Source organism: Ochotona princeps, chromosome 20 (assembly GCF_030435755.1).
Source record: "Ochotona princeps isolate mOchPri1 chromosome 20, mOchPri1.hap1, whole genome shotgun sequence".
NCBI lineage: Eukaryota > Metazoa > Chordata > Mammalia > Lagomorpha > Ochotonidae > Ochotona > Ochotona princeps.
This window is the reverse complement of record NC_080851.1, coordinates 21,298,956-21,325,084: the sequence shown is the minus strand read 5'-3', so window position 1 is coordinate 21,325,084 and position 26,129 is coordinate 21,298,956. Positions and strand designations below refer to the sequence as shown.

Sequence of the window (26,129 nt, the reverse complement as noted above, 5' to 3'; positions counted from 1 at the left end):
ATTTATGAAAAGATAGGCATCTGTTCTATATTTAAGCAAGAGAACTGCTGAAAGTTGTTTTAAACTCTGGACCTCAGAGCAGGCATTTAGCGTAGCATTAAGGTGACTGTATCAAACCGGTGTTCCTGGGTCGAATTCCTGGTGGTAGTTCCTGACTCCAGTTTCGTGACGGTGCATATTCTAGGAACCAACGGTGAAATGCTCAAGGGATTGGGTTCCTGCTACCAGCATGGAAAACTTGGGTTGTTTTCACCGCCTTATCCTCAGCCCTGCCTCTGCCTAGCCCTGGCCTAGCACCTACTGTTCTGCACTTTGAGAAAGTCAGCAGGCAGATGAGAGATTGCTCTGTCTCTGTGCCTCTTAAATATAAGCAACTCCTACTCCTTGGGTTTTTCTTGTATTAAAGTTATAATACTTTGATACCTATAGAAAAAGTATGTCCTCAGTTTATTTGTAGTATACCTCTGTTTTTTTAAGTTACATGTAAGTAACGTTCATGTTTTTCCTCTCTTTTGCCATGTTCCAATGGATTTGCTTCGCCTGTTTGGACTCAATTCGTCATTACAATTCTTGGAATTCTACCTTTACTGTTCGTTGTGGATTTATTCTGTTGGAACCCGGAACACTGAAATGATGGAAACGTGTTCTCTACAAAGTAGCTGTGAGTATACGACGTATTTTACAGCCTTTTTTGGAATCTGAGTTAACTTTAATTTAACTTGGAATTGTGTGAAATATGAGTTAAGGAAACCTTAAATTTGATAGACAATTTAGCTCTCCTGTAGCTAAGGAGAGGCTTTCATATATTTGACTTTAAAACTATATGATCATCTTTAAAATTAACTTTTTCATTTCATTGAATAAGCTTCTCAATATTTAGGTTAAAATTTATGTGACCAGGGACAAAGGCAGAAAGATGATGTGTGAAAAGTTGAGCCACTGATAAGGAATATAGGCTTCTGTTCTTCGTTAAGTCCAAATGTATTCAATTTATGCTTTGATATTGTGAATTTTTCTACGCTATTTAAATACGACAAAGTTTTAACAGGAATATGTATTTCTCAGGAGTATTTTGCCATTATATTTTAAGAAATTAGACCTATCATCTCCAACAAAAAATTAACTGCTAAAACTGTACTCACTTGATCTGTGTGTATTTTACTAATAAGTAAATTAAAAATCAGACATAGTTACTGCTCCAATTAAAAGTTGATTTCTTTGAATTATTCATAAATTATCAGCTAAAAAATGGAACTTTTTTACTTAAAATTTTTACTTAAAAGCCTTGATAAATCTGACTTGATTGAAGGTGGAGGCAGTTAGGTCATCTGAAACCTTCTAGTTACATGACTGGATCTCGTGTCAACTTGAAAGATGTTGGTTAATGATTGATATTAATCCTGAGAGGCATAATCATGAGACATAAAAATTTAGGAAAAAATTGTCAATTTAACTCAAAATTTTGAAGTCATTTCATGAATAAGAAGATAAATTTCAAGGAACCCTAAACGTGTGGTAGTCAGTGTGAGCAGACCAGATAATTTAAAAAACTTGTGAATAGAATTTAAGGGGGTTTGTATTTTTTATCTTATGAAAAATGCTTTGTTATTGGGTTTAGTTGGTTCATCAAAATCCTGTTACTAACTTATTGTCAATTGTCATTTTGCTGTAAGATTTCCTTAAGTTTTATTTGATTTCCTTGGATTTTTAAAAAGATAGCTATTATTTATTTGAAAGAGTTAGAGACAGAGGTCTTTCATCTCTCAGTTATTCCCTGAATGGCTGCAGCATCTGTGGTCAAACCAGCCTGAAATCTGGAACCTGGAACTCCATCCAGGTATCATGAGGGTGACCAGGGCCTATGCACTTGGGGTGTTGAAAGTGCTTTCTCAGACACAGTCACAGGGAAATGGAGAGAATTGGAACAGCCAGGACTTGAACCAATGCCCATACATGATGCAGGGTTTGGCAGATGGGAGGTTACTACCACAATACTGGTCCCCATTCCTTGGCTTTTAATATTATCAGGCAACTTGTGCAGTTAATTTTGTCGATTCTGCAGTTAACTGTTAGTTTTATTAGCAACATAATAAAAGCAGTTTGATTTGCTATGGATGCCACCTTGTATAATTTCCTAAAGTAGGTTGGTAAACGAAATTTGAAATCACAGATTAGTATTGTTAATACATGAACTTTACTTCTCAGCAACAGAAGAACCTTGAAGGCTATGTGGGATTTGCCAATCTCCCAAATCAAGTATACAGAAAATCAGTGAAGAGAGGTTTTGAATTCACCCTTATGGTAGTAGGTAAGATATGATTTCTTGTTAAAGTGGTGTTTTCAAGTTGTTTTAGATTAAATCAACTCTGAACAAATTTTGAGGGAGCTGTAGTCCAAGCATCTATAGTGATGTTATTTTCTCATATTATGCAAATATATTTTAAGATTTAGCTTGGTGACGTAATGAAATTTAGGTCTTTTTGTCTCCTTTTAAGATAGAAACGAAGTAAAAAGCCAGAAGCGGTGGGTATTGGTACAGCAGAACACTGGAGCTCTCATCAGTTAGTAACACTGCAAAAGGAGGAGCATCTGAGACCTAATACTGTGAGATAATGTTGTTCCCTTTTTTATAAAGTGGAGTCATCTCCTGAGTTAAATACTTAAGTAAATATGTGCTCTGAGCTTTAAAAAGAAAGATGGCTTGGAAATTCATAACAACCATAACAGTGACTTTGCTTGGAATTTTCTTCATCGAGTGTGAGACCTAGAATGAATGAAATAGGATCTCTTTGTGCTGGTAAAGAATATTTTGGCTGTGTTGGTAACATTATGTAAGAAGAAACACTAATACCTTTCTCTGTAAGATCAGTAGTCTTCATTGACTGTGTAACGTTTTTACCTCATATAGAACCTAAGTCTTGGATGTGATGATGTGAAGTTGCTGTATTTCTTTATTTAAGAAAGTAAAAGGCAGGATAGTAACGTAATAATCCTTGAGGAGGGAAAAAATGAGTTGATGGGTTTTTAGATAGTATTGTTAATTTTTGCAAATTATATTTCATCTTGTTTTGATTTGGACGTTGAGTTAAGTTAATGAATCATGTTTGAAGTACTCTTATTAAGTAGATGAATGTTTACTGATTAGATTTTAACTCTTGGTCAGTTTTCGGCTAGTCAGAGGTTGCATATACCTTGTGATTTCATATATAAGAGCGTATTTTGAAATGTTAGTGAAAAAGTGAAATTAATATTTTGTTGCAGAAAATTGAAGTCTTGCATTTTTTCCATATTATACCTTTTCTATGCAGTTTTTTGAGGTTTTGTTCTAGTTTAAACGTGGTACGAATTTGCAGGTTTGATACTTGATGGAGTTGGTTATTGGCCTGCCTTTGCTAAGTAGAAGTGTACCTGGTTTGCAAGTTGCTGCTGTTGAACCAAGATAGGTCTAGATAGATGGATAAAGTAAAGCAGAGCAGGTTTGGTCTTCTGTAGGGTATAGCATCTTAACAATTTACAAGGAAACAATATTACTTAATCTTTGTCTATATAATGTTAGTCATCTTAAATAACCAACTGTAGGTAAATAGAACTCTTTTACTAAAACTAGTAGTTATTAAATTTTTTTAAAGATTTATTTATTTTATTACAAAGTCAGATATACAGAGAGGAGGAGAGACAGAGAGGAAGATCTTCCGTCCGATGATTCACTCCCCAAGTGAGCGCAACGGTCGGTGTGTGCCGATCCGAAACCGGGAACCAGGAACCTCTTCCGGGTCTCCCACGCAGGTGCAGGGTACCAATGCATTGGGCCGTCCTCAACTGCTTTCCCAGGCCACAAGCAGGGAGCTGGATGGGAAGTGGAGCTGCCGGGATTAGAACTGGCGCCCATATGGAATCCCGGGGCGTTCAAGGCAAGGACTTTAGCCGCTAGGCCACGCTGCCGGGCCCATTATTAAAAATTTTTTTAATATCAGGATTTTTAAAAATAATTGCTTGAATAGATATTTAGAATAATTCAGACCAGACAGTTGACTTAAAATCTCTCTCATTTTTTCCAGATAAAAGAAATGTAGTAGTAATCACACCTTGATTTTAGAGAAAATACACTGTTTCTAAATTTATTATCTGTTTATGTATTGTGAAAAATAGCTCTTTTTCTCTTTCCTAGTCATAAAACTTCAGCTGAGAAGAAAGGAAAGCTTTATCTTTTGCTGTGTTACCTTGAAGCTATAGTTAGTGGTTTGTGTAGTCTTGTTCAGTGCAGGTACTGAATCTTTCATCTACATAGTTGCAGGACCTAATACACGATAACTTCGATGCAAGTATTTATTATGTTGATCTGTTTTTTCAAACTTTAGGCTGAATCTAGCAGCATTGTTTGCAAATCCAAGAACACTAAAACCAACCTTGCTTTAATATTCTTGACTTAAAAACTGCAAGCTATCCCTTATGAGCTAAGTCCTTCTTTTGAGATCTAAACTAAGGTAGGATAATTTTGGCTGTTGTAACAGTTCTTGGTTTAAGACTTCCACATTGGTACAAACTGAGAATCTGTAACAGTGGTTTCTTTTGTAAAACTATCTACCTTGCTGAAACCTTACCCAGTAACTGCCTCACAGTAAGTGTATATTGAGTTCTCATTTGAGTGATGTTTTTTGTGTCAAGGAGACATGGTATGTATTTTGTATTTTCTCTCCTAAAAGAGCTTACAGTCTATATTGCAAGGTTAGCTACACATAAAAAGATAAATAACATCTCTGGAAAATAAATTGTGAATTCTTAGACTCATGGAATTCAAGGGAAAATTAAAAAGATCAGTTGAGGTTTAAAAATTGGAGAGCTTACTCCTGATTGGAGATTATTATTGATTTATTTTGAGGAGAATGTATTAACAAGTTTGTGAAGAATAGAATAGGGATAGAGATTGAGGGAACAATTCAGCTCTGAAAAAATAGTGACTACTAAAGTAACTTCTTTAGCTGCCAGATAATATTTTAAATATTTTATGGCTATTAACTCATACAATCCTTGCAGAAATCCTATGAAATAGGTATTATTGCTAATCCATTTTAGAGATGAGGAAACTGAGGTACAAAGAGATTAGGTGACTTATCACATTGGAAACAGATCCATTTTCCTTCTCATTTAGGCCTTCTAGTTTTTTTCTCTAAGATTTACTTATTTTTATTGGAAAGTCACATACACAGAGAGGAAGAGAGACAGAGAGGAAGATCTTCCGTCCGACGATTCACTCCCCAAGTGACCACAATGGCCGGTGCTGCGCCGATCCGAAGACAGGAGCCAGGAGCCTCTTCCAGGTCTCCCACGCAGGTGCAGGGTCCCAAGGCTTTGGGCCGTCCTCAACTGCTTTCCCAGACCACAAGCAGGGAGCTAGATGGGAAGCGGGGCTGCCAGGATTAGAACTGGCACTGATACGGAATCCCGGCATGTTTTAGGCGAGGACTTTAGCTGCCAGGCCACCACACCAGGCCTTCAAGTGCTGTTCTGATGAGTAAAACAACTATCCTGATTCAGGTCATGTACTTATACTGTGAGTTAGGAAGAGTTCCGCAGTGTGGTCACAGGTTCTCTTGCCTCCATTTTAGCATGGTCAAACCTCTTTTTTTAAATTATTTATCTCTTCTGCATCTTTGCTGTAAGATGATAAGTGACCTCTTTTTTTAAGATTTTTTTTTTAAATTGGAAAGTCAGATTTACAGAGAGGAGGAGGAGATAGAGAAAATGATCTTCCATCTGCTGGTTCACTCCCCAAATAGCCACAGCGGCCAGAGCTGAACTAATCCAAAGCCAGGTGCCAGTTCTTCCCGGTCTCCCACATGGGTACAGGGACCCAAGCACTTGGCCTTCCTCTGTTGTTTTCCCAGGCCATCAGCAGGAAGCTGGATCTGAAGTGAAGCATGTAGCACCCAAACTGGTTATGGGATGCTGTAACTTAGAATGTGGTGCCAGTCCCAAAGCTTTAAGTTCCTTTAAAAAGCAAAAATACTATTCAAAAGATGTATTGATAAAGACAGAGAACTTTGGTCTGTTGGTTCACTATTCAGATGCCTGCAGCCAGGACTAGGAAAAGATGAAATCAAAAACCTGTAACTCAATTAATATAAACAGCAGGAACCCCTGCTACCTTCCACAACATGTATTACCTGGAAACTAGATTGGAAGTGAAGCTTGGATTTGAACCCAACATCTCTGAAATAGGATGCAATGGTCCAACATAGTTGAGACCTACTAGGAAACCCTTAAATTGCTGGAGAGGCACCCTTGGAAAGAAAGTGATTAAGGCAGTTCTTTAGGGCTCCCTAAGTTCTCCGAAAAGAATTTTTATGAAAAAACAAACCTGATTACTCCCTGCCTCTTGGACTTCTTGTCTAATGTGATCTGTCCACATGCTTCCACCATTGTAGTGTCAACTACCATGAAATTGTAACAACCAACAGGATCCTCACAAAAGTTAAACTGTTTGCACTTTTTTGTTTGTTTGTTTAGTAAGTACCTAACCAATGAAAAAATGGACTGGTGTGCCAGTGTTAGCGCCTCTTCCCTGGTCTAGAAATCCAATGTTTAGGTTGCCTACTTGCCTTTTGACTCTTATCCTTAGTGATTGCATTTCTTTTTCTATGAAAAAAACCTAAGTGGGCCCGGCGCGATAGCATAGCGGTTAAGGTCCTCGCCTAGAACGCTCCGGGATCCCACATGGGCGCCGGCTCTAATCCTAGCAGCCCTGCTTCCCCTCCAGCTCCCTGTCTGGTCAGGGAAGGCAGTTGAGGACAGCCCAAAGACTTTGGGACCCTGCACCTGCGTGAGAGACCTGGAGGAGTCTCCTGGCTTCGGATTGGCTCAGCTCCAGCTGTTGCGGCCGCTTGGAAGATCTTCCTGTCTGTCTCTCCTCTCTGTATATCCACCTTTCCAATAATAAATAAATCTTTAAAAAAAACCCCACCTAAGTGGCAGTCAGATACTTTACATTTCATCTACCTATGTTTAATTTATCTTTGATTCAGGTTTCCACTGTGCCAGGATACAGTTCTACTAAGATCCCTAAAAATAGCATTGTGGTATTATAAATAGTGTTATCTGCATTTGGTTGATGAATACACAAGGTATAGCAGTTTGGGTTTATACAAGGTCACAAAACCAGTTTATTGCTGCAACCAAGTTAGAAGATTTTTTTAAAAAATTCATACAGTACTCTCTTTATCCCTTATACCTTTCAAAAGTTATACAGCTACTTTTTTACTTTTGAAAAAGTTGTTTGAGATGGCTTGGATTAGATGTTTATAAAATGTATTAAGTTTTTTTTTTTAAGGCCTATTTGTTTTGATTTGAAAGGCAGATTTACAGAATGGAGAGAGAAATCTGCTGTGCGCTGGTTCACTCCCCAAGTGGCCACAGTGGCTGGAGCTGAGCTGTCAGAGTCAGGAGCCCGGAGCTTCTTCAGGTCCCCCACTTGAGTGCAGGGATCCGAGGACTTATGATGCCCTTTGCGATCTTCCCTGGCCAAGGACAGAGAGCAGGATTGGAAGTGGCATAGCCACGGCATGAACTGGTGCCCATTAGGGATGCCAGCATTGTGGGTGGATGACAAGGGTGCAGTGCCACTGCGTTGCCCCCTGTAAGTATAGAAAAGGTTGGGATGCGGGGGAGAATTTTCTGGGGAATAAAAATAGTCTTAGCAGATTATTTTCATATTTCTCAGGTTCTGTATCAGTCATTGCACAGTGACTTCAGTAAGGTAGCTTTGGTTATGAACTTGATTTTTATCAACCTTATTTCAATGACATTATAGCAATCTCCTTGATATAATATGATCATCCAAACAGTAGCCTTCTCAGTGAGCTTTTAAATTTTTTTTAACTTTTTTTTCTTTTGAAGTTTTAAATTTCTTGAGGGATTTGTTTAGAAAGAATTACAGAGAGAGGGGGAGAGTTAGAAGGAAAGACAGAGATCTCTTCCTCTGGTTCCTTCCCCAGATAGCTCCTGTGTCCAGAACTGGCCCAGACGAAAACCAGGAGCCAGAACCTTCTTTCAGATCTCCCCTGTGGGTGCTGGTGGTCCAAGTCTTTTGGCCATCTTCTGCCTTCCCAGGACATTAGTATGTATCTAGATTGGAAATGTTGCAGCCAGGCACAGAATGGTGCCCATATGGAACGCTAGCATTACAGGTAGTGATTTACTAATGTTGACACATGCCAGCCCAGCTTAAAGAGGTTTGACTGATAGTGCTTTAGAAGAGAATTCCTGGAATCAGAATCTTATCCTGGAAGGGATGTAAATGCTCTGTTAGTGTGTCCTAAACAAGTTCTGTGTTAAAGCAAGAACAAAGGCAAGGAACAGCCCAGACCAGATTACAGTACCCACTGGCACACATGTGCCTCAGGTCAGGGGGTCAGCCAGGCTGGCCGCATTTCTAACACCCACTGGCAGATCGGAGAACCTGGATGGGGTGCAGGACAGTCTGGGTCTGGTAGTATCACCAGTCAGTTCACATTAGGTCCGGGACTGGAGGCTAGGCTACAGCACCCACTAGCACACATGAGACCGGGGTGCGTGGGTGAGTGGTGAGCTTAGCAGGGGAGTCATGGGAATTCACATGCTGGGCTAATGCTCTTGCTAGCGACCTTGAGAGATGGGACTGGGGGCAAACCAGGCAGGGCAGGACTAGAACACCTGTTGGTCTACATGTGGAATGGGTTAGGTGGGAGTCAGGTGGGGTAACTGATTATATCCACTGGCACAGGCATGGGCCAGAATAAGGGCTGGTGAGTTGTGTTTTGCTGCAGCATCAGCTGGCAAGTGCTGGGACTGGGGGCTAGTCCTGTTGAACTTGACTGCAGAACCACCTGGAGAGTGCAATATCTGGGGCAGGGAGTAGCTGCAGTGGGGAAATTGTGGGCTTCTCTCTGATGGGCTACAACTTCCACCAGTGAGCATGAAATCTAGTACTGGGGGCAGGCCTGGCTGGTCAGGCAGTGGCACGTGCTGGCATGAGTATGGGCTGGAGAGTGGAGTCTGTTGGGTTGTTAGGCTTCGACATCCAGTTGTGTACAAGAGCTGAATGGGATGTGGAACAGACCAGACCAGTCCACTGCACTTGCTGGCAAGCACAGAAACCAGAACTGGGGGGCTGGTCCAGTGGGGGACTTAGGGGGTCACTCTGACTGGACTGCAGCTCCCCCTGTGGTATGTGAAAATACAAAATTATGTTAGACACATGAATTAAATAATGCTTGCTTTTGTATTTGTCCATATTAGAGGTCTTTGAATTACTGTCACGTGTATTTTTCATTTCATTGTGAAGAACTCACTTCATTATTCTTGTAAGGTATTTGTAGTAGTGATGATCTTCCTAAGTGTTGATCTGGGAATTTTTTTTCCTACCTCACTTTTTTCTTAACATATGGATGTTCTGGATAAAAAAATTCTCATTTCAAATGTATTATCATCCTGTACATTTTGATCTTCAAAGTTTCTGCTGGAAAAAAAAGCTTATAATCCTATTTAAGGATTTCTTTTTAAGGGATAATTCTGTTTTTAAGATTTTTTCAGAATTTGATTATAATGTGATCATTTGTTAGTCATGAGTTTTTCTTGGTGTTTGAGATTCTTGGATTTATAGATCTGTAATTTCATCAAGATTGGGAAATTTCAGTAATTCTTCATATAATCTTTATATCATTTCCTCCAGTGATTCACATAATGTTTAATCCCCATTCACTAATTTTATGTTTTTACTTTTTTCTTGCTGCTAAGATTGTTTTCAGTTGCGTGGTAATTATGTTGGCTCACTCTGGGTGCTCAGTCCTTCACTTGTATAAGTTTTTTTAATTTAGCTACTATGTTTTTTAGTTCCAGAATTTGTTGCTTTTAAAGTTTCTGTCTCTTAAGTTTGCATTTTTATTTTATCATTTTCCTGATTTCCATTTTTTTCCCATCTAACTGCTTTTAAAAGATTTTTTCTAAGAAATCTGGTTTCTCTTCCTCAGGAATGATTTCTGGAAGTGTTTTTTCCTTTGCATAGACCATGATTTTCTGTATCCTTGTACCCTGTGCTGCTTTCTTTTGAAATCTCGTCTTTGCATACCTTCTGTCTACTGGGGTAATCCTGCTGACTAGGTAGGCATGCATTGAATTAACAGTCAAATTTGAAGTCATTAGGTCAAATCTGAGCATTCATACTGTCTGCGCATGTGTGTGACTTTATCATTTTTTCCTATATTATGTCACTGCTTTTGAATGTCAGAAGTTCTTGAAGATTCTCACCCACTATTTTTCTGAGTCCTTAAATGCTCTGTTGTATATATCCACCATAATCTTTTTGCCCCAGGTATTTCTGGAATCATGGTCCTCCTGCAGTTTTCATAATGATGCTCATTGTTTCTCCCACTTGATGCATTAGCACCACAGGGACCAGTGTTTCTGGCAGACCCATAGAGGTTAACATGTTGACAGGAAGGTCTACTCCTTCCCATCTTATTTGAAGGAAGGGAGTGGGAACTATGCTACTGCCTCTTTCAGATGAAGAGGTAGGCAAGGCGCAGAAATAAGCCATCTACTTGCACATGCGTTGTTTTTTTTTTTTTAAAAGATTAATTTTATTTTTATTACAAAGTCAGATATACAGAGAGGAGGAGAGATAGAGAAGAAGTGGAGCTGCCAGGATTAGAACCAGCGACCATATGGGATCCCAGCACATTCAAGGCGAGGACCTTAGCCACTAGGCCATGTCACCGGGCCCACACATGCGTTGTTGATTGGGCTTTTATTTTGTTGTTACCAACCTTTGACTATTTTCTACAACTCCTATAAGGTTACTTAGTTGGCTTCTAATTGTTTTTGATGTTTTTTAAGGGAATGAGAGCCTAGAGCCTATTAATTTGTCAAATTGCAGTCACCATTCAGGAACATCTTTTAAATAACAAAAAGTGTAGAAAAAAGAATAGAGTAGATTTGAACTGGCATTGCAGTATGAGATGCCAGCATTGTAATTGGAGTTTGACACAATGTGTCACAATACCAGCCCCAGGAACTGTTTTCATGATTGAGTTTTATACACAGGTGTAGTGTGATTATGTTTTCTCGTTTGTATCAAGAGATTTTTCAATATGTGATCCAACCACAGATTTTCTCATAATTACCAATTCTAAAGGCTGATGCCGTGACATAGTTGGTCAAGCCACTACCTGCTGTGCCAATAATGTATATGGGATGCCAGTTTGGGTCCCAGCTACTTCACTTTCCATCCCACTCCCTGCAAAAGTGCCTAGGAGAGCAATAGAGCCTGGCCCAAGCTCTTAACTTATGTTATTGGCCCCTGGTTCCTGCTTTGGCATGGCCCAGCCTTGGTCGATGTGGTCATCTGGGGACTGAACCAGCAGATCAAAAATTCTCTTTTTCCCTCTCTTTTTCTCTCTCTCCTGTCCCTCCTACCATCACTATTTCGAATCAGTCCTTTAAAAAAAATACATCTTCATCTCTTTGTATTTCTGTTTAAAAAAAGATAATCACATTGAAGTACTCTTTTTTTTTTTTTTAAGATTTTTTATTATTGTTGGAAAGGCGGATATACAGAGAGGAGGAGAGACAGGAAGATTTTATATCCTATGTTTCACTCCCCAAGTGAGCCGCAACGCGCCAATCCAATGCCGGGACCAGGAACCTCTTCCGGGTCTCCCACACGGGTGCAAGGTCCCAAAGCTTTGGGCCGTCCTCTTCTGCCTTCCCAGGCCACAAGCAGGGAGCTGGATGGGAAGTGGAGCTGCCGGGACCAGAACCGGCGCCCATATGGGATCCCGGGGCGTTGAAGGCGAGGACTTTAGCCGTTAGGCCACGCTGCCGGGCCCACATTTAAAGAACTCTGAAAGAACACAGTTGAAAAAAATTGTAAAGCTGAAAAGATCATTGGAGTTTGAGTCTAATAGATAGAAACAGAGTAAAATACTAGTAGAGGAATATTGTAGTGTGCTTTCAAGTTTATTGCTTCATTGTCTCATTGAGAAAAATATGTGAAAAGCAAGTTTGATTAAAGCATTGGTTGAACATATAAGGTACATGATGTAGCTGAATTTAACACATTTTTTTTTCCTATTTCTTTTAGGTGAATCTGGCCTGGGAAAGTCAACATTAATCAACTCGTTATTCCTCACAGATTTGTATTCTCCAGAGTACCCAGGTCCTTCTCATAGAATAAAAAAAACTGTACAGGTATGCATATCATTAAGGCTAATCAGTAATAATGTTTTACTATACACAAAACACATGTTGTAACTTTTATTATGCTTTCCTGCAAGTAGGCAAATTTGTCCTTTGCCCATGTAAAGTGGCATACATTACTGTTCAGAAAGTTAAGATGAAAGCAAACATAAGAAGTGGTTAACCGGGAAGTTACCTTGGTTAGAACCGGTCTGATCTGTGCTGAAAACCTTCTTCAAGACATACTAAACAGTACCCTGTGGATAGACTTCAGCATGGTGGCTTTTTGCCACAGGTGGACACCTAAATTTAAGTTTTATTTTTCTAAATGAATTAATATTAAATGAAAAATGCAATTTCTCAGTTGCACTTACACATTTCAAGTACTCAGTAGCCACCCGTAATATATTGCCACCATTGTGGCGGCACGTCAGTAGACGTTTCTACAGAAGGTTCTATTGGACAGTGTAGGAAGAAACACAGAAAAGCTATTTTTATTTAAATACAATGTTGTATAGTAGTTGGATAAAACATAATTGAATAGTAATAGAAGTGTGTAAGACTGTTTGTGTCATCAAACTGAGTGTTTCTCAGTGTTCATATCATTTGAATCTCCCTCATGTGTATTTCCTTATAGACCTGAGTGGGTTACTTTCTGCATTTCTCACCATTTTCTTGGTGATGCTAGCTGGTGAATCATGTTTTATATGACAGATGATGACACTGAAGATGTGAACTTTCCAGCGTAAAATGTGACTGATGTTTTGGGAAGAGGATCAGGGACTGGGGCCATGACTTAACAAGCTAATCCTCTACCTTGAAGTGCCATGTGAGCATCACTTTGTGTCCCGGCTGTTCTGCTCCTGATCCACCTCCCAGTTTATGCCCTGGGAAAACAGCAGAGAATGGCCCACATCCTTGGGACCCTCATCCATATGAGAAACCCAGAAGAAGCTCCTGGCTTCGGGTCAGCCCAGCTTTGGTCATGGTGGCCATGTGGGGAATAAATCAACAGATGAAAGGTTTTTCTCCCTGTTGCTCCCTCTCTGTAGATCTGTCTGCCCTTTTCAATAAAAATAAATCTTTTTTAAAAAAGGAAAAGAAACAAGGGTATCCAAATCAAGCTGAAAATACTACCCCAGATTTTGAAAATTTAGTGTGTGAAACAAGATAAAATAACTTCATTGAGGAAGTAATGGTTAGAGCTAGATTTGAAAGATGAAGATTATTCCTAGTACGTTCTGTGTAACAATAGCTGGATATTCTGAGTAGAAACTTACATCAAAATTTAAGGATGCACTTTAGTAATTAGATTCCTGAGGACTAGTTCTGGGAAGTAAATACTCATTTAAAATTATTCTTTGTTTTAGAATTTTTGTGCTTAAGACTTAAAAATGTGTTCCTGCATCACTTGTTTAGTGAGCTGTGTTGGAAATTTTAATCCTTGGTAAGGAAATAAACTTTTAATTTAGTTATTTACATTCAGGATCAGTAAGCTTGGAATGTGAAGTCCTATAAATCAATATTCTGAGTTAGGTGGATACAAAAATTAGGGAGGCGAGAAAATGTGAACACAGTCAATTCCACTCATAGAATGATTTGCTTAGAAGATGCACGGAAAAAAAATCTTATATTGCAAGATTAGGAAACTGTCCTGTTGATGTTGGCTTGGTGTTGATAATTGTTTGAACCATTCATGTAAGACATTTGAATGCTTCTAATGCAAGTTTCTGGGACTGTAACAGAGCTGGACACAGTGAAAACTTCTCAAGGATCTCACAGACAAGTAAATTATGATTTAGTGGGAAAGATGTTGCTGTTCGGGTCTATCCAGATGACTTTGGCAAAGGTAGATGTTCGAGAAGTAGTAGGGATAGAGACCAAGTGACAATGAAGGAAATGAATATAATGACTAAGGAGTCAGTCATTGAGAGACAAGAAATTAAAAGGCAGGGGAAGTAGTCTAAACAGTTGTCAAGAACTGTAAAATGAAAAAGTGACGATCTCTAACATACTGTGAGTAGTTTTAGGAAGGAGATCTAGTCCACTGAACTGTGGAGAAGGCTCAGAGCTGATTCAAATAAATTGGAAATGTTCTTCCTTATCTTAAGTGCAAATAAGTTACTTTGATCAATATAGTGGCAAACATGGGAGAGGTGGCTAATGGGCTTAGGAAGAACCATATTAGGAAAGGAACTGAGATGGATGGCTGTGAATTTCATGGTATAGAAACAGAAAGATGGGTGGATAGGTTAATGAAGGTTTGGGAAATGGATTGTTAAAGGAAAATGATAAAGGCAACCTAGCTTAAGGTCTCAGTGTGAGGAGTCAGGGAGATGAGAAGGAGTGGTTTAGAGAGGAGTTGATGGGAACAGGTGGACTGTGCATCAACTTTCATAATAAATTAGTTCTGACCTGGTTGAGAGGAAAGTAGTTTTTATGATACCACTCCACTACTGACCATTGGTTTTAGCTTCCCTATGGAACATGACAAAGCTTTATGATGATGCTCGTCCTTTAAGGCATTAAATAATGAGAATAGCTGTGCTAACAGCAGAGTGGAGTATCTCAGACTAATCTCTTTAAAGCTTTGGTTGTAATGCCACCTTCTGCTGAGTAAGTGTAGGCAGAGCTAAGCTCTTGGCAAAAGTTTTTGGTTAACTCTTTCTTCAGACTTTTATGTATTTAACTAAATAACACTTTTTAGTTGGTTAATGGCTCATAAACTTTAACTTTTAACATGCTTCTGATTTTGAAGCTGTATCATAAACACTGAAGATTTTCCCTGCACCGCTCCAACCAAAAAAAACTGAATGATATTAGTAAAATGAGTGTTTTGGATTCATGGAGTCTAGAAAGCCAAAAGAAACCTTAAAAAATGAATTCTTTGTAAACCATTCAGTGAGCTTTAGTTTAATTTCTTTTTCTGGGAGAAGTAGTTGAAAATACCTTTGATTCATTCTTTTGCTTTTCAGTTGTACATTTAATCTTGGAGAACTCTGATTGATACAATAAAATATGCTGATGTGACCTGCATAAGGAAAGTGCATGGGAAAATAGCCATTTGGAGTAGATTTGTTAAGGAAAGTTTGAAATTCCTGACCTTGGACCAGTTTGTTTTCCATGGATCCCATGAGGATACTTGTAAAACCAGATGATAAGATACAGTTGGATTCTGAGAGTGGCAGTAGTTTACAGTTGTTTTCTGGATCTCTTCCATGTGTTTCCTTTTGCATTTGACCATGTATGGATATATAGAATTGCATGTGACAAAGGAAAAAGGAAGCTATGTAAATAAACTCTTTAAACTAGGTGGGATATACATCTTCATTTTTCTTGTCAAGTCAGTGAAAGAACTGGTAAAGTGCTTTGTTTAAACAAGGAAATATTAAAGTTTCAGCTGTTACATAAAGGTGTGCTATTTGTATATAGCATATTACTAATGGTAGAATGAACTTTGTTTAGTTACAAGATATTCAGATGGTTTGGAGTAAAATTGGGAGATGATTAATTATTTGCAGTTTATTTGGTTTACTTGAATATCAGAGTTATACAGAGAGCGAGCGAGGGAGATCGATGTTATGTTCACTGTTTTGCTGTCCAAGTGGCCACAATGGCAGGAGCTGAGCCATACAAAAGCCAGGAGCCAGAAGTTTCTTCTTGTTGTCACACAGGTGCAGGGGCCATTCTTGAGCACTGCCTCCCTAGGCCATAAACAGGGAGCTGAATCAAAAATGGATCAGCCAGGACATGAACCAATGCCCACATGGGATACTGGTGCTGCAGACAGAGGATTAACCTGATACACCACCACACTGGCCCCAGGGAGATGATAGTCTATTTATTTATTTTTAAAGATTTATATATTTTTAATGGAAAGGCAGATATACAGAGAGGAGGAGAGACAGAGAGAAAGATCTTCCATTTGCTGGTTCACTCCCCCAGTGGCTGCAGTGACTGCAGCTGAGCCAATCCAAAGCCAGGAGCCAAGAGCCAGGAGCTGCTTCTGGGTCTCCCATACAGGTGCAGAGCCCCAAAGCTTTGGGCCATCCTTTTCTACTTTCCCAGGCCATAAACAGAACTAGATGGGAAGTGGAACAGCCAGGGTACAATTGGTGCCCATACGGGATCCTCTCATGTGCAAGGCAAGGGCTTTATCCTCTGCACTACCACACTTGGCCCAGAGATGATAGTTTAAAACAATTATATTTTGTCTCAGTGATCAAAGGAAGACTTCTGTTTTTCAGGAGGAATAATTTCCCTTTGGATCTGTGTTTGCTTTTTGTCAGGCTCCTGAAGACTAATAGTTTACATTAGCAGTAGCATTTGCCTAAGATAATGATAACATACCTTCTGAAAAGCAGCTTGAAGTTATTATGGAAAATCTTAAATTGTGCTAAGACCTATTGTTTAAATCTAATATCCTTTCTCAGACCAAACATTATTCAAATCCAATTGAGAACTCAAGATTTTAATCAGTTAAAAATATAATTTTTTTCACAGCCTGAACTTGCTGATTGCATTGTCAGGAATGTGGAATATCACCTTTGAGAAGAGAATTGAGTCTTAGCCAGAACATAAACACAAATGTGATTATAGCAATGCTGAGGAAATGAATAGCTGGTTTAGAGCAAATTAGATGAGATAGTCCAGAAATATGTGGACAATAAATGGTAGACTAATGAGTTTCTCTGATTAATCTCATTAGAACCCTGTGAATTACTGAATCACGCTAGTTGGTTTTGTATTATTAGGTGTACACTTGGATTACATTAGTATTGTGTGGATTTAGTGATTAAGTTATTAGATTCTTTTGCCTTTATGCAAAACTCAATATGGGTTTGCCAAAAGATGAGAAACTGTTTACATGTGTGCTTTTCTTTTGAATAACCAGGACTTTCGGTGCCTACCATTACTGATTCTGATGAAAATCTGGAGGTGTGCAGGCTATTTGCCAGCAACTTCCCAATTGGCTCCAATAAACTCAAGTGTCTCTCCCTCTTAACCATTTTCAAAAATGTATACAATATGTGATATTAACATCTATATCAATAACTTACAGGTGGAACAATCCAAAGTTTTAATCAAAGAAGGTGGTGTTCAGTTGCTGCTCACAATAGTTGATACCCCAGGATTTGGAGATGCAGTGGATAACAGTAATTGGTAAGGGTTTGTCCTGTGTTCCACCTTATTTTGGGTAACAAGATACTTAGAATTTTTCTGATCAGTATTTTAAAATTGTATTGTAGCTGAGGCCACTAAACTTCAAGGAGTATGACTTTGGTTCATAATACTTGCTATTCATGTGACAGTGTCACTTATGTACTTGGAACTGATTTCCAGCTGCGTGAAATGTGGTTGATACATATCAAAATTATTTTTAGGACAAAATCTTAAGCAGCTATTGCTAAAAGAAGGCTTGTCATTAGTACAAGGAATTTAAAACATTTTTGCTTTATTATAACACAAATATTGGTGTGAATTTTTTTAATACATGCTTATTTCAACCTGTTATGTAGATATTTAGTTTTTCTGTAAATCTGAAGTGGGAAAAAACCTCTGAAATTGTAGCCTGAAGTAATTATCTTGGGATTTTGTAGGCATTCTATATTTTTCTTTCAATTCTGCATTGCTTTTTAGATAATGTTCATTCAGCTGTTAAAAGATCTGTGTAAAGTTCATTTTGAAGTTTTTGTACAGTTTGTTCATTTGAAATTTAAAGCTGGATTAAATTATTTTCATAATTTTAAAATTTCAACATTAATATGCTTATTGCAATCAATTTGCCCATATTATTTGGCTGTGTTTTGGCACACCGCAGTTCATTTTATTTTATTTTGGAAGTTTTAAAATGTTGAACTAAGGTTTATTCAATGTAGCATACCTGTTAAGTCAGTATACAAGATAATTTGAGTTGTCTTCTGCTCAATTGATTTTGCCTATGTAAAAATATTAATGATTTTTTTTTTTTTTTTAGCAGATATTGGTTCATTCCTGTGTAGAGTCAACTAATGGTTTTGTTTTGGTGTATTCTGTAGCTGGCAGCCTGTTATCGACTACATTGATAGCAAGTTCGAGGACTACCTAAATGCTGAATCTCGAGTGAACAGACGCCAGATGCCTGATAACAGGGTGCAGTGTTGTTTATACTTCATTGCTCCTTCAGGACATGGGTCAGTACCATTATGTTTCCAGCACCTTTTTTTAATTTTTATTATTTACTTTTATGTTCATACTATGCAGTTTCTCTCTTTGGAGGATGCAAAATTATACCCATTTTAAAATTTTTTACCAGTGTTAGAACTACCTAAGGAGGTGTAGCCTAACAGTGAGGGTTAGGCATATTCTAAGGAATCTCAAAGCGATTTTGTTTACATTGCTACAGACTGTAATCAAAAAATGTGCCCATGCTTTCTTGTGCCATCTCTTCAGCAAATCTGTCTGCATTCTGTTGCACCTGAGTTTCACATTCACATTGTTAGATATCATTATTACTAACCTTTTTTTATTAGCACTTTAGATCCAAGTATCTATACATTCGTCAGATCTGATTATTTAATTTGACAGTAGTTAGCTTGTATCCCTTTTTCTCTTCTATGTATTTCTCTCATTTTGAATAGATATATCAGAATGTCATTATCAACTTCAGATGTTGATAATTAATCTTTGGGCAAACTCAATTATCATTCAGCCACCAGGTTGTTACTTCACTATTTCTGCAAAGAAAGGGACCACTAGACTGTCGTCAGACTACGTAGCAGAAAGTCGTTTATCAACCTGCAGTTGTGCAAACCAATTGATTCTCAGTTTCCTTTTCTTATCTGTTTCCTGCTTCTTTCCCATAAAGCTGATTCCTATTTTATCTTCTTTATGAGTGTTTGTGTATCTTCTTAAATGTGTTTTTTTTTTTTTTTTTGTCATTCTAGTTTAGCTTGGTCAACCTTTTTCCTAAAAGTCCACTGAGCAGAGAATCTGTACTTAAGTTGACAGAAATTCATCAGCTTAAAATAAATTTTATTATTTTAGCTTTTTGGGCTTTCTCCAAGTTTTGGTAATTCTCATGAAATCACATTCTTCCAATTCCCCCTGGGAGAAAATTTATTTCTTAAAATTGCATGGGAAATAAGTCTTTTTTTTTTTTTTTTTTTTAAGAAAAAAATTTTATGGCTCAAATGATATTTGGTGGGTTTTGGCCATTTCTTGTTTGTCTCAAGAGGATGGAAGTTCAAAATTTTTTTGCCTGTGTGTACAGATAGGCTTTTGAACAGTTTCTTAGTTTGGACTGTTTTAAGAAATAGAGCAAAAAGTTTCCCATTGGTATGTGATACTATGGATTGACAGAATGAGACACTAAATTTTATGTGGAGAATTCCAGAGCCCAAATAACTACAGACTTAGAATGCACGCATCTTATTAATGAGAATCATGGTCTTTGTATTGTATCTGAGCAGGTAGTCTGTGGAGTTTCATGCAGAGTGGTTCTGTTTTTAGAATAATCATATATTGGTCAGCATAGATTTTCAGTGCTTCCCACCTTATTCTGCAAAATGTGATTACTGGATTCAGGACCAACTTACAATAACTTCATAACTGCTATAAAATTAAAAACTGAGTCAGAACTTGTACATTTAAATTTTCTTTCTTAATATTGATTGCCCCTTTATAAAAACATCAGTCACTTGTGAGCTTTCTGGAGAATTTTCCCTTTGAAGTCTATACTCCTATAGAAAATAAGTATCGTTTACACTTTGGTCACTTATGTTAGTGTAGACATTGATGTTAAATGTAGTCTTTACCTTCTAATGTGGGTTTATCTTCTAGAATTTCTATAAAGGACTTTATTTTGGTTAAGAACAAGATTTATGAACTAAATTTGTTGGTGAAAAGTTAAGCCAGTAAAAAACTACGTGGAGAGAGGAAAAAGTTTCAGTGTGTAGTCTGCATGTGAACTAAATGTTTTCTGCCATTGACTTTTGTAAGTTTCTGAAATTTGTGTATTAATTTAAAAGGGCAAAAGGATTTTACTGGATTTGTTTCAGGTTTTACTCTTTATCCTAAAATTGAATTTTAGCTGATGTAAATATTATCTGTTTCTAGTTTGATATTTAAGACATTGATTTCCCCAGTTCATAATTATTTTTAAATCTTTGTTCAAAGTTGAACTACTAACAAGTATTGCTACTATTTTTCTTTTACCTACAAAGTTTTGTTAACTTGTATTTTGGCTTTAATATTTTGATTAACTGCTTTTTTTCACTGGTTTAACGAAGCTTATACCTTTATATAATTCATATGGTATGAACTTAATGAGGCAGTAGTGATTTAAGTGTTTCATAACTGTAAAATAAGAAATTAACTATAAAAGTATGAGGTAAAATTAATTGATCATGACTTGTATTTAGCATTTATTCTGTTGTTTGCATTAAAAAAGCAAAGGTTAAATTTTTTTCCAGATGTTTCAGTTAACATTAGTGTGCTAACCAACAAGTGGGCACAGATAATATGTGTGTAGTGCAAGGCTACTCATCTTAAACTATTCTATTTCCCGTATTATTCCTTTTTCTTTGAATGCCAATGTCAAATTCCAAGGAACTTTAGAAAAGAATTAGAGTAGGGCCCGGCGGCATGGCCTAGCGGCTAAAGTCCTCGCCTTCAACGCCCCGGGATCCCATATGGGCGCCGATTCTAGTCCCGGCAGCTCCACTTCCCATCCAGCTCCCTGCTTGTGACCTGGGAAAGCAGTTGAGGATGGCCCAATGCACTGGGACCCTGCACTCACGTGGGAGACCTGGAAGAGGTTCCTGGTTCCTGGCTTTGGATTGGCACAGCACCAGCTCACTTGGGGAGTGAATCATCGGATGGAAGATCTTCCTCTCTGTCTCTCCTCCTCTCTGTATATCCGGCTTTCCAATAATAATAAAATATTAAAAAAAAAAAAAGAAAAAGAAGAGAATTAGAGTAGGAGGCAGTTTTAATTCCTCACATTTGCTTCTTTCCTACCTCAGTTCTCTTTCTCTGCTAACTAGTAGATATAATGATCTGTTAAAAAAATTACTGTTGTACCCTAGTTTATCAAATTCTGAATACATATGTTTATATATATGTATTTCTTTATGTGATGCCAGGCAACTTACTAGTATGAGTTAATAAAAGTAATAGCAAAATTAAACTTCAATTCCATTTTTCTTATGGTTTCATAAAAAGTTAGGAATACTTCTTTAAATGGTTTTCCCATGCAAAATGTTTTCATTTTGTTTTGTTCTTATGGAGCATTGATTTTTAGTCTGTGATATATTTTAGATATAAGGACTTTATTTGATTTTCATGTAGAGTTGTTAAGGGACATGAAGAAATTTACAGCAGCCTCTTTGGTTTACAGTATAATGGACATATAATGGGCATCCTGCTGGGGATTTTGTCAGTCTGCACCTTAGTTCTCCCACTTCTCGGTATATACATCAGACTGTGGATACAGGTGAATGAGTCAAAGATTTTGCCCTAGAGGATCTTTAGTGAGAATATGGGAAAAACAAACAGGCATTGCATAGCATATTAAGGGTTATATGGCTTGGGCAGAAAAAGATTTCCAGAGTTAAAATGTTTGTAAGCAAGATCCTAAAGGATGAGGAGAAATTGGGCTGGGCAAGAAGAGTAAAAATATAGAAAGGTCCAGAGAGGGGTAGAGGAGTGGTAGCAGTTGAAATTATAGACCTCCGTGGTGGAACATAAATACTACAAAATGAGTCCAGCTCCAATATCCAGATTCTTGCAGGTCTTGTAGGCTACACTAACTAAAAAATTACTGAAGTTTTTCACTTGGAAAATGACTCACATTAAAATTGGTTTTATTAAGACTACTGTGGTTGCAATGTGGATGATTTGAGGGTAAACCAAATGGACTAAATGTACATATCAGTTCCAGAGATCTCAGTGGCTTAAAGTAAAAATGATCTAAGTGGGAACTGGTGTTGTGGCACAGGTTAAGCAGGTTAAGCCATTGCTTGCCATGAAAGCATACCATTTCAGATTGCTGGTTCAAATCTCAGCTGCTTCACTTCTTATCCAACTTCCTGTTTAATGTGTCTGGGAATGCAGCAAAAGATAGTTCAAGTACTTGGGCCTCTGCCACTTGTATGGAGACCAAGATGGAGTTTCTGGCTCCTGGCCTTGGTCTGACCCAACCCGTGGCTATTACAGCCATTTGGGGAGTGAACCCTCAGATGGATACTCAGTTTCTCTCTTGTCAGTCCCCCCCAACTGCTCCCTGCTTCCAGCCTTTCAGACAAACATAAGTCTTTTTAAAGAAGCAATGAGGGCCCGGCGGCATGGCCTAGCGGCTAAAGTCCTCGCCTTGAAAGCCCCGGGATCCCATATGGGCGCCGGTTCTAATCCCGGCAGCTCCACTTCCCATCCAGCTCCCTGCTTGTGGCCTGGGAAAGCAGTTGAGGACGGCCCAATGCATTGGGACCCTGCACCCGCGTGGGAGACCCGGAAGAGGTTCCTGGTTCCCGGCATCGGATCGACGCGCACCGGCCCGTTGCGGCTCACTTGGGGAGTGAATCATCGGACGGAAGATCTTCCTCTCTGTCTCTCCTCTGTGTATATCTGGCTGTAATAAAATGAATAAAATCTTTAAAAAAAAAAAAAAAGAAGCAATGAAAATGGAGAGAAACATATGTGTTTGTTTACCAGGAGTTGGTGAATCATTAGAAATGGAGAAGAATCCTAGATTTCAGGCTTAAGTAATCAAATGGATTAAATACCATTCACTAAAATAAAGGAGATGAAAGAGGAGAGAAAATAGAAATGCAAGATGAGTTTTTGTTTTAAGGAGTCCATGAGTTACCCAAGTAGCCTGTCTACTGGATAAACACAGATTTGGAACTTAAGAGTTAGATCTGGGCTGGTTATGAAGTTCTAATAGTCTATATATATAGTTGTAATAATCCTATAGAACATGGAGTAAGAAGAGAAAGCCTAGTAAAGAATTCTGAAGAATCTACCTTTTATGGGACTGCTTTATAAACAAAGATCATGAAAGTACCTTAAGAAAATAGAGCTTGCAAGGTGGTAATGTTGGATTCTACACAATGAGAAAATTAGAGATGGTTAGCCCCCTTGATGGTCTTCACAGTGTAGTGGCAGAATAGAGGCAGCACCCACATTGTAGTCAGTGAAAGGAATGTTGAAGATTCTGTTTGAGAGCATCTGTAGTGAAAAAATAAACTCAGCAGATTTTGACTTACCCCAATATATTGGCAATTCCAGGAAATTCTATTAGAAACCTTTCTAGTTTTTCCACTTCCTCTTTTGGGCATAACCTCTGTGATGAGGGGTTCAAGGCAGAGTCTGGAATGCCTAGTTATCTATTCTGTTGTTTCTTGAAGTCCTATTCTACAGTATGATGTATTTTCAGAAAACATTCTGGAAAGTAAAATATTTCTCCTGTATTTAATGTAATATTGGGGATGTAAAGAGTCTATTACCCCACCCGAATTGATCAGTTTACTCATATTAAGTTTTATGTGTTTCAGACTGAAGCCATTGGATATTGAGTTTATGAAACGTTTGCACGAAAAAGTGAACATCATCCCACTTATTGCCAAAGCAGACACACTCACACCAGAGGAATGCCAGCAGTTTAAAAAACAGGTGAGCAAGATGAGTTGATTCTTGAGTTTTTGTATTAGATTATTGTCAGTTTTTTTTATGTGATGTTACAGTCCATTTCTCATAATTTTACTATGTCATTGTTTATCATGTTAAGAATAACTCTTGAAAATAATTTTCTGCACTGCTGTTATCCATTAGCAGAGCATGCCTTACCCTTTGTTAGTTTTTAGGATGGCTGTTTTCAGTGGTCTCGATTAGTTACCCTACCACCACTACCACCACCACACTAAACCCTTCCGAATTTTTTTTCTTGGAATAAATTTTCAGAAAGGATTTCTCTTCCAAAGAGTCTGATTATGTTTTTGGTTCTTTGTATTCAAACTATTCACATTGTTTTGTGGTGCTTTTACAATCATTTGAATTCCCTTTCTAACAGGTGTTCTCTGTTTCCTTATAACCTTGAGAGCAGTGTTTATCGTTTTTATTTTTGAAACTTTTCTGGGTGGTATATATAATTTTTCATCTTAGTGTTATATATAATTCTTCATCTTATTTCTCAGAAAGACTTTTTTTTTTCAATTTTTTTTAATAAGCCTATTTTGTGAACTTCCTCTTCAAGTCCTTTGTCTTGTTGAAAGATAATAATTAATACTGCTTATATGTAATTATATACACTTTTAAAATATAAATGTTCTGGGTATTTAGTTCTTGCTTACATTCACAAGAATTTTTTTTCTCTTTTGCTCCTTCTGCATTAATGTGTTTTCATTGTTTTAAGGGATATCTTACAAACGTTTTTCTAAATTTGTACTGAATTAGATCACTAATACCAAGTTAAATAGTGAGAATCTTCCTCATTTTGATATGTTTAGTTTGTTGTATGTCACATTTTGTGAACTGTGGAGTTAATTTCTAGGATTCTCTCTTGTTCTATAATCCCTGATTTTAGAGTAGTGTTGTTTTTTTTATATCACAGCAATGTCGTATCAGAATCAGAAGTGAATGCCGAGGGTTTATTGTCTCTTACTACTTTTGTAGTCTCCTTTGAAGTAAAATGCTTTCTTTTGCATTTTTGAAACTAAATTTTAGAATATTATGAAACTCATTACAAAAACCTGTTAAAATTTACTCAAAATTAGATTTATATAATTTTAGAATGCTTTATTGCATTGCTTTTTATTCATTTCTACAAGAAGCATTATGTCACATGCTATTAATCGTATGCTTTTTATAAATTTCTAATACTGATTATATAATATATTTAATTGTATGTGTCTTGATTTGGACTTGTACTGAGAATCTGAAGATAAAAAAGATCAATAAGTAATGATCTTTTTCGGGTTTGGTCACATTGTATTTTTGTACAATTTTCTTTTTTGTAAAAGTGCTGAGAATAATTATACTGTTTTATTCCAAATAAATTGAGCTGCTTCTTTTCTAGGATGTGTTTTCTTCCTGTTTTTGCTTAATCTTTTATTTGTTCCTTTTTGATTTGTATATATGTAATATATTTTCTGAAATATTTTTCTGATGTACAAGTATAGCTTTTTCTCCTAAGGCCAATATTATATTTAGTTTTATTTACGCTTACCAGAGACTATTAAAAATTTTAAGTGCGTTTCAGTCCTGTTAATTTAGCTAAATAAGACATTTGGTGAGTTATAGCTAGAAAGCCTTTGTTACGGTAAATGAATGTCATAATGCCACTATTATAAAAAACAACTGTAGAAAGCTGTAGGATTTTAGGTCGTTTTGGAACTGTTTTGATATATAACCATATGATGTTGACACTTCACAAGTTAATTTTAGAGTTTATGTATTAACTTTATAGTTAAAGACCAACATGTAATTTTGATTTTAGATTACATTTTTGAATCATTGAGAAACTGTTAAAGACATGAAATTGAGAACTCATGTAGGAAAATGTGTGTGTTACTCTTTGGCTAACTATGTCTTCCATTTTAGATAATGAAAGAAATCCAAGAACATAAAATTAAGATATATGAATTTCCAGAAACAGATGATGAAGAAGAGAATAAGCTTGTTAAAAAGATTAAGGTAGATTGATTCCTACATACACACTAAAGTGTTTTGGGACCCAAAAAATGTATCTAATACTTAGGAAATACTTAAAATACCAGAATTTTAACTAGTTGGCATACATGTAGAATGAATTGGGAGGTTCTGTATTGTTGAATTCAACTTTTCAATCAACTTTCTTGAATAGCTATTATGTACTAAAAGGCATTGTATGGTATGGGAAGATGAATAACACAGTCCCAGCTCAGATGGTAGTCAATGATTTG

At 37.3% G+C, this 26,129-nt stretch overlaps 1 protein-coding gene across 1 annotated transcript in view; it reads left to right on the top strand.

Annotated features, from left to right (window-relative positions):
- The first annotated feature begins 516 nt into the window (after positions 1-516).
- The window catches only part of SEPTIN7 (septin 7), a 42,792-nt gene continuing 17,179 nt past the window's right edge, over positions 517-26,129 (top strand). The window contains exons 1-7 of the mRNA XM_004582370.3: positions 517-661; positions 2,206-2,308; positions 12,116-12,222; positions 17,273-17,373; positions 18,249-18,383; positions 23,745-23,862; positions 25,789-25,881. Of these exons, the coding sequence (XP_004582427.3) occupies positions 2,299-2,308; positions 12,116-12,222; positions 17,273-17,373; positions 18,249-18,383; positions 23,745-23,862; positions 25,789-25,881 (564 nt within the window). The 5' untranslated portion in view covers positions 517-661; positions 2,206-2,298. The remainder of the gene's footprint in view (positions 662-2,205; positions 2,309-12,115; positions 12,223-17,272; positions 17,374-18,248; positions 18,384-23,744; positions 23,863-25,788; positions 25,882-26,129) is intronic.